The sequence below is a fragment of the Prionailurus bengalensis genome, chromosome D1, assembly GCF_016509475.1.
Source record: "Prionailurus bengalensis isolate Pbe53 chromosome D1, Fcat_Pben_1.1_paternal_pri, whole genome shotgun sequence".
NCBI classification, from domain to species: Eukaryota; Metazoa; Chordata; class Mammalia; order Carnivora; family Felidae; genus Prionailurus; species Prionailurus bengalensis.
Genome location: NC_057346.1, coordinates 101,050,274 through 101,059,803, shown reverse-complemented (window position 1 = coordinate 101,059,803; position 9,530 = coordinate 101,050,274). Strand labels below are relative to the sequence as shown.

Below are 9,530 nucleotides of genomic sequence, written 5' to 3'. Positions count from 1 at the left end.
ATAAACCAAAACACCGAAGTGCTTATCCCAGTCACTAGTCCATATCTTTCCCACCAGGGAAGAAAATCTCTCAAGGAAGCCAAATTATGCGAAGTTTGCTTGATAAAGGTGGAATTCAAGAAGCCATAGCCTGAAACGTTTCTCCCAATCCAGAAGTGTACGTGCCATGCCAAGCAGCCAAGAAATCTTATCCACTAGTCCGTGAAACACTTCTTTGCACTAGGTCTACACCTGTTGCATAATGAGAAGTATTGCCTCCTTGACATATTTTGTTCTGTATTTCCAGGTTGGAATCTTACTTCTGTGGACATCTTCTCTTGGTGGATGGAATATTATAACAGTAGCTCTGTTGTCTCTGTCAGTTGTTTTTTTCATATGTATGATCTTATCCATGAGGTGTTGGCTTTCATGATGTAACTCTCACAATTGTATAAAACTGTCACCAATTCACCAACCGATGATTAGGGAAATGTCCATGGATTTATATCACAAATATATATGAAACTTAGAATATGAGCAAATAATGAGAAGCATGATGAACAAAGAAAAAAGATATTAAAGTACATAGAGAGTAATTATGGATTAATACAATGAATATATTTGTTGTAAGCAGAATTGTCCTGTTTGGGGTGCCTGGGTGGCTCAGTCATTTAAGCGTCAAACTCTTGATTTCAGCTCAGGTCATGATCTTGTTCATGAGATCAAGCCCTGCGTCAGTTTCCAGGCTGACAGTGAGGGGCCTGCTTGGGATTCTCTGTCTCTCACTCTCTCTCTGCCCCCTCTCTCAAAAATAAATAAATAAACTTTTTTTTAAAAAGTCATGACCTATCTTGTTGTACATGTCCAAAAGGAAAGAAAAAAAAAGGAAAAAAGGGCCAATTTTTTTTTCAATATATGAAGTTTATTGTCAAATTGGTTTCCATACAACACCCAGTGCTCATCCCAAAAGGTGCCCTCCTCAATACCCATCACCCACCCTCCCCTCCCTCCCACCCCCCATCAACCCTCAGTTTGTTCTCAGTTTTTAACAGTCTCTTATGCTTTGTCTCTCTCCCACTCTAACCTCTTTTTTTTTCCCTTCCCCTCCCCCATGGGTTTCTGTTAAGTTTCTCAGGATCCACATAAAAGTGAAAACATATGGTATCTGTCTTTCTCTGTATGGCTTATTTCACTTAGCATCACACTCTCCAGTTCCATCCACGTTGCTACAAAGGGCCATATTTCGTTCTTTCTCATTGCCACGTAGTACTCCATTGTGTATATAAACCACAATTTCAAAAAGGGCCAATTTTTAAAGATGATACAAAGAGAAGACAAGCATCAAATAGAGGCTTAATTAGATGGTATGTATGCTCCTGTGGGATCATCAGTTTCTTGTAGTGACTTTGCGATGTTCACTGTTGAGCCAGAAAAGACAAGATCCAGATCTGATAGTGTCAGAATCGATTTGCCAGCCAAATAGGTCAGTCAAAATTAGGGGCCAATTTTTCAACACAGGTCAGAAACATGGAAAAGAGAAACACACCAGAATAATATACGAAGGAGGGAATAAAGCTAAAGATACAACAGAATCTGGCTACAAGCTGCAATGCAGACAGCAGAAGGGAAGAGTGGTCTTATCTTCCCATAAATACCACTGTACTAGATGTTTTGGCACTCTGTGGTATTGGCTCAAAATAATTCGGGTCGGTGCTCTGTGGTCATTCTGCCTATGTCTCCAAATTTCTACTGGGAGAGAATTCAATTGTCCACGTCAGGATGAAAACATTTTCTCTTTTCTACTAATCCAATTTTATTTACGTTGTTACAGAATTAGCAATTGGAGTCCTCTGCTTTCTCCCACCTCAAGTCAGAGTTTGCGGCCCCATAACTTCCTCATTGCATTCTTCACTTCTGCATTTCTCAGAGTATAAATCAGAGGGTTGAGCAAGGGTGTCCCAATAGTGTAAAACACAGCCACCATCTTATCCACAGGAAATGTAGTTACAGGGCGAGTATATGTGAATATACATGGAACAAAGAATAAGATGACAACGATGATGTGGGATGTGCATGTAGAGAGGGCTTTCTTTCTTCCTTCTGCACTCTGGTTATTCAGAGAATGTAAGATGAAAATATAAGAGAGAAGCAGGACGAAGAAACTCACCATGCAGATAGCCCCACTGTTAAAAACTATGAGTAAATTGATTACATAGGTGTCCATGCATGCGAGTTTCAACAAAGGTGGCATATCACAGAAATAATGATCAATAACATTGGGTCCACAGAAGGGTAGTTTCAAAGCCAAGAAAATCTGTGCAGAAGAATGGATACAAGACACCACCCAGGCTAGACTCACCACTGTACCACAGACATGCCGGCTCATGATGATAGTGTATCGCAGGGGCTTACAAATGGCCATATAGCGATCAAAGGACATGAGGATAAGCACCAAGATCTCCATGCACCCAAAGAAGTGAACTGCAAAAACCTGGGTCATGCACTCGTTGTAGGAGATGACTTTCTTCTCAGATACAGAATCTACTATTAACCTAGGAGCAGTGGTTGTTGAGAAGCAGGCATCAGCAAAGGATAAGTAGAAAAGGAAGAAGTACATGGGGCTCCCAAGTGTCCGGCTGTATCTTATGGTCATCACAATAAGTAAATTTGCCAAAAGGGTTGCGAGGTATAGAAACAAGAAGACCACAAACACTACTTTTCCCTTTACAACATTCTGTGTTAACCCAAACAGAACGAACTCATTCACAGTGCTATTCGACTCCATGGTCACAGTGAACATAGAAAAACACAGCTGAGAAGATGTTCATCTGCAGAGAAAGTTGGGGAAATGGTGACTTAGCATCAGCAGTGGACTTGATTCAGAATTGCACTCTTGTGTTTCTAATTCCATCAACAAATAAATCAACAGTTCTCAGTTTTTTATGTATTGTCATCACTTGGGAAACTTTTTGTTTTTTAATGATGTCCACGCTTTCACCATGAGCATTAACTGAAGGTCTTCCAATGTGGACTGAAATTTTGAGAGGGAAAAAAAAATCTCTCAAGTGATCGTGATCTCTGCCAAATTGTGAGAACTAATGACTTTGCTGTATGATCTTGATCAGGTCACTTTAATGTCTGGAAGCTTTTTCTTCATTTGCAATTAGAGATACTAATAGTTTATTAAATACGTACATATGTGTATGGTATATATGTACATGTAACGTATATGCAGCTCAATTACTGAAAAATAATAACCTTGTATGATTTTAAAACATATACACTTGGAGACTCTTTCTTGAAAAAAACATATTTCTTGATTTGGACACTGGTTTGTACCAATTATTCCTTACCTCTTTGGTATCTTGGTTAGATTATGCTGTAAGAAGAAATTATTTCCCCAAATTCAGGTTCATGGTGGCCATAATTTTACCTATTACTTCAGCTTAGGAAATTACTACAATTTGTCTTTATTCTGTCTTACAATATTTCTGTACCTTTCAATATTGATGTGAAGTGATCTATAATTTAATATGAGTTTTGAGATCCTCTTTCTTTCTGATAAATCACCAGTCCTTCGATGAATTAATAACAACATCAAACCAGTCACCAATATGTAGTAAGCACATACTCATATCTTCAATCTATGTAATAGGGCATATAAATATGTCCTCAACCTCTTTACAACAAAGTTGGAGGGATAACACACTTCTAGGTAAGATAATTAACTACATAAGACTTATATACAATTCTATGCGATATTGCTGAATGCATTTGTACTTTTGATTCCAAAAGTACAAAGATCCTTAGATTCTAAATTGATTGGTCAGTGAAGTTTCAAAAATGAGAAAGATGTGAAGTAATTGCTTTAAATATGTTAAACTGTTTCCCAATACGGTTCTCTGAAACTCAAGTATTCCATAAGTTTATACTGGCTTTCCTTAAGTAAAATATATAGCTCAAAATTACTCACTCAAATTGTCCCTTTACCCATACTAAAGTTATGCATCTAAAAAACTTCAAGTTTATTTTCCATCCAGCTAAAATAATATTAGTGCATTATGTTAAACCAGAGATGTTATAACTACAAACTCTGATTGGCAGGTCCAATTATCTCTTGACAGCTATAAAAAAGTAAATAAATTAATTATTACTTTGTTTTGAAACATTAGATTCCTAAAAAGGGATAAAAAAAAACCCAAAAGGGCCCTTGGCTGAGAAGAAAGGAGAAGTTATGTGAGAAGAGTCAGTAAAATATCATAAAGGGAGAAACATGCATTGCTTCAGGTCAACATAGAGACTATCTCCATAGAGACTATACTCTTGTTAAATCAAAAGGTTGTAACAAAGAAGTTTGGGAGCAGATAATGGACAACTGTGAAAGCCAGGTGATGTAGTTCTATTTGTTTTATTTTAAATAAGCAAAAAGAAAATTTGGGGACATAAAGACAAGAAAGTAGCACTTGACAAGATGTATGCATTATGTGAGATCAACACCACCACTTAGAGTTCTATCACAGAATTCAGTCATCATTTCCAACACTCCTGGACTGTACTTTTTCTCTGATCTGGGAGGATATCACAGTAATGGAGCACAGTATTTTCTCTTCCTAATTCTTAAGTTTTACTTTTATCTGTTGAAATTTTAGCCAGTTTCAAATTATATTCGTACCAAAAGTCTTCCTTTGGTTTTCCCAGATAAATAAACCTCTACCCCTAGATCCTATATTACTATGTGCTTTATTAAATATATATATTTATAGGGACGGTTGGGTGGCTCAGTTGGTTGAGCATCAGACTTAGGCTCAGGTCGTCACCTCACAGTTCGTGAGTCCAAGCCCCACATCGGGCTCTGTGCTGACAGCTCAGAGCCCAGAGCCTGCTTTGGATTCTGTGACTCCCCCTCTCTCTCTGCCCCTCCCCTGGTCATTCTCTCTCTCTCAAAAATAAATAAACATTAAAAAAATTAAATAGGAAATATATTTAAAATGTATATATGTTTATATTTATATACAACTGAACAAGGCAATCTTAGATTATACATTATTCGTGTTCTATAATCTTACCATTCATATGATATTCCACTTTTGTTATTTTATTTGACCTGCACATTTTCCTACAATGTAGGTGTGGCCACTTGCCCTATGTACAAAAAACTCTATGTGCAAAGTTTCAGGCATGATACAGAAAGTTTCACTGAGTACAACCAGGCTAGAACTTGAGTGGGAGGCTACTAGATAGGAAGTCTCTCTATCATTCAGCCTCCAGGTCTTATAAAGTATCAAATCCCTATCACCATGTAGATTGCATCCAAGAGAAGATAAATCCTGAGCCATCAGGGAAGGGTGCCAACTGATACCTTAATTCCTGCTCCCAACTCCAAAATCAGGTTCTGTAAACTTCATGGCAAAAGGAAAATTAGATATCCAAATGAATAATAGTGAAGGGCAAGACAGAAAAGAGTACAGGAGAGAGGAGAGTGACAATGAGCAGACATCAGAGAAAGAAGAAACAGGGGATAAGATTCAAAAGATGTATAGAGGAGAGGTGAGCAAAAAAATGATGGAGAGGGTCATTTCACCCAAGTTTTCATCAGAGAGTTTAGCTTCTTTCTTCCTGACCCACCACACTATCATTCCCCCCCCCCCAAAAAAAAGACAGAGAGTGCAGTTTTGGGTCATGAGCAAGAGTTAACAAGGTTCTTGAAACCCCAAGTGTAGAGAAGGGACACTCCTATCTTATACTCCATTCCAGAAACATCACCACTGACCTAAAACTTAAATCAGAGGACCTGCAAAGTAGAAACTTCAGCCAAGTTGGCCTCAATGCCATGGTGCAGTTTATCGTTATTCACCCCCTACATTAAGCAGAGATTTTCTGAAAGTCAGTATAACTCTGTGCTGAGGCCAGGAAAGTCTTAGGAACCCTGGACAACCTCAACCCTTCATGGGTGGAAATACTGTCCAGGAACTTCATCATTTGTTAGAAGACATGCTGAGTATTGATATCAGATCAGTCTCGAAGACGCAACATGAAGAAAACATCTCAGACAGACTGGAAAACTTACGCCTTTGCTTAAGAGGAAATAGATGACTTGCAATGTAGTATATTTTCTTGTATCTTCAACTTCCATTTGCTTAGAAAGTGAATCATATGAAGCCTGAATATCACATGCAAACCATACTTCATTGACACTTATCTTTGTTTTTTTTATCACAAGAGGTGATGGGGTAGAGAGAGTTTATGGAGGAAGGGGACTCTGCATGTGGCCACACATGACACAGCTCCTCCCCAGAAGCACTACGACAAAAACAACAAGGTCTATATTGGAGGAAGGGAGGGGGTGGTGAAAAAGAAAAGTTTCTTAATTCAGCCCTTCAAAATTTTATGGAGGAACTTATCCCTGCATTCTGAGAGAGAAATGCCTCTGAAGCAGCCTCTCTTCCCAGAGTTTCTTTTGGAGAATACAAATGAGGCAAGCATTTTCTTCTTATGCTATTAGGTATTTACAACAATTCCCACGTAAGTCTGCAAATGCCTAAGACAGGCTTTCAGCCTCAAGACTTCCAGGAAAACCATTACTCCTAACCCAGTCCCAAAGGATGTCCAATGAGATACCTCATTCAGATAGTCCAAGGGCAAATGTATGCTTTGGGGCTAATTAGCTTCAACTCACTATGATTGCAGGTTAGGAAAGTCTGTTCACTTCTCCATAGGATTTGCTTAAGCTCATCTCTTCTAGAAGCATGAAAGCCATTGATGTCATTTAAAGGCTCAGATAGATACATATGTCAGATAGACAGACGTGAGCCCTGGCCCCACCGCTATCTGCTATGTGATTTTAAGCAAGTTTCTCAACCTCTTTAATTTCCAATGTTCTCTTAGGAAAAGTCAACTGGTAATCATTACATGTTTATTTTTAACATTAGTGTTCAGTTCTCCCCTGTTCTTAATCTTACCTATATTTTTTAGTCAGTGCAGAGAATGAGATGAGAATAAGAATTTTTGAATATAGGTCTTCTGTATTTTCTTTTTGTTTTTAAAGATTCATGCCCTTCCACTTACGTACAGAAAGTTGCTTGTGAATGGTTACAAGCTGTTAAAGATGGGACAAATTACATTAAAACAATACGTTTCACAAAGCAAATTATGTTGCAACCCAGCACTCTGCTCTAGAATCGCCTGCCAGGCACGTCACTGTCCACTAGGCACCTTCAGTGAGGATGAAGTGATCCATTCAGGCAACAAGGGAATGACAGAGGGTGGTGACAGAAAGAGAGGTAGGAGAACACTACAAAAGATTTCACAATGCTTTGAACTCTTGCTGAAAGGTCTAGTGGCAACCAGCAAGGCCTGGTGTCTCACAGAAACGTCTGAGAGAAAATCACACCCCCAACACCTGGCCTGTTGTATTAGAAAAGGACTAGAAGAATCCTGAGGAAGGTTTTTGGTCTGTCACTTAAAGTCTTAGAGCCTCCACTGCCCCATAAATCAAATGGTAATATGAAGACCTACCTTTAAAAAAAAGTTTCTGCAAATCTTAAAATATATAACATAGGAAAACAATGAGTCCCTGGCTCGCAGAACCACAGAAGAAATATTCATGTGTTTTTATTACTCCTGCTTAAACATGAACTGAGCGCCAGAGAAGTGAAATAACTCATGAAGGTTACAGAACAGAAGCAACAGGTTACAGAAGCAACAGAAATGAGCCTAGAATCCACATCTCTTAAGTAGAAGTCTAAACTTTTTTATTTTCATATGATGTGCACAGTAATGTCATAAGATTTCTTAGGCTGGGAAACAAGTGCAAGCAATGAAACAGCCCCTGCCTTAAACCTCCCAATCAAAAAGCCCCATTTTAACTCCTTACATTTGAAGGAGGATTAAGCTCTCCAGTGCTGGTGGGAAATTTTTGCAGAGGGCAGTTTCCAAGGAGATCTTTGAAGCGGTCAAAGCCAAGAAGCCAAGTCGATGATCTCTTGAAGTTTCTTCGATCTCTAAGTGAACTGACCCTTAACACTCATTAAATTCCTCATAGACCAAAGGACTAAATGAGATCTGGATTCCAGGTCCTGTCAAAACAATGGCAGGGTTTGCTGAATGCACTTGGCTATGCTCACTCCATCATGGAAACTGTGGAAACAGAACAAATGCTAGCTGAGGTTTTTACTAGTTTGAGCCACCTCTGGCTTCATCTTAGGATTATTTAAACTCTGCTCATTGAAATTTGTATCTTACTAAGGTAAGGTTTCCAGTGGATAATTCAGAAACTCTGGCTAGATAAACCCAACTAATAAAATGCAAATTTGAGGCAATAGATGACTTTATTGGGATCATAAATATTTTATGAATAAAAGTAAGATCACTGAGAGCAAGACTTATTGTTGCAGGGAACGGAAGAAGGGATAGAGAATGAAAATGAGAAAGTGGATAGAGAATAATGGCTTTATTTTCTATTTGAATTTTGAGATATTATATTTAGATTTTAAACATGGGGAAATTTGCTAGAATGTAGAATTTATTTTAAATGCTCTATGTATGTCAAGAATTAAGAGCTAATTTATTTTAAATGCTCTATGTATGTCAAGAATTAAGAATTAAGAGGTAAGAGCTCATATCAGCAATAACCACACTCCTTTGCCAAATTTGACACTTTAGTGTGTTAATGTTAAAGATATATTTAAATGTGAATATGGGAAGATATCTCATTTATTCACTTATTCAACAGATATTTACTGAACTCCTACTTCAGACTGTTCTAGATGCTAATGATACATTATGAGCCGAAGAGAGGAAATTTTTCCTGCCTCACTTGAGTTTATAATCCATAAGAGAAGGCTGACTAAAGAAAGAAAGAAAGAAAAATAAATAGATTATGTAGCATATGAGAAAATAACTTCTCTTTCAATAATAAGTTAAATACGTCGATAAGAGAAGGCTGATGAAAGAAAGCAAGAAAGAAAGAGATTATATAGCATATCAGAAAATAATAACTTCTCTCAAAAAGTTAAAAGATGAAGAGTAGGTTAGGGAAGTGGGGCTATGAAATCTAAGTTGCTATTTTTCAAAACATAGTCCCATGACACAGGAACACCTATAGCTGAGGTTCTGAGAATGCGCTGATCTCTTCCACTCGACCCATGACTGTTTTCTTCCTCAATCACTGAAATCATTGCCCTACGCATAAACTTCTTTTCATTTGAAATAGTGTTAAGTTTCTAACCTCTTAAGATATTTTTGTCATGGCTTCACAAAGACTTACCAAAGCATGGGATGAGTGACAACAGGTCTGATAGGTAATTTCTCCCTTCAATCTTTTTTTTTAAGATTTTAAGTAAACATAATATCCAACGCTTTTACTTTACTATGAAGATACTGAGTTACCAAATCAGAGTCGATAAGTGATCTAAGTGTGAAAACATTTTTCCTGACCCCATATTACTGTTTTTTTTATTGCATTACATTAGCTCCTATCAAACAGACCCAAACACACAAAGGCTTAGTCTAGAAAATTTGACTCTTTTACTCTTTTTGTAAGCTTCAATGTT

The 9,530-nt window shown here is 37.7% G+C and overlaps 1 protein-coding gene across 1 annotated transcript; it reads right to left on the bottom strand.

Moving 5' to 3' along the window:
* Nucleotides 1-1,849: 1,849 nt before the first annotated feature.
* On the bottom strand, nucleotides 1,850-2,764 carry LOC122482724 (olfactory receptor 4C11-like). The gene has a single exon (XM_043579023.1). The coding sequence runs from the start codon at nucleotides 2,762-2,764 to the stop codon at nucleotides 1,850-1,852; it is 915 nt and encodes a 304-aa protein (XP_043434958.1).
* Between the last annotated feature and the right edge of the window lie 6,766 nt (nucleotides 2,765-9,530).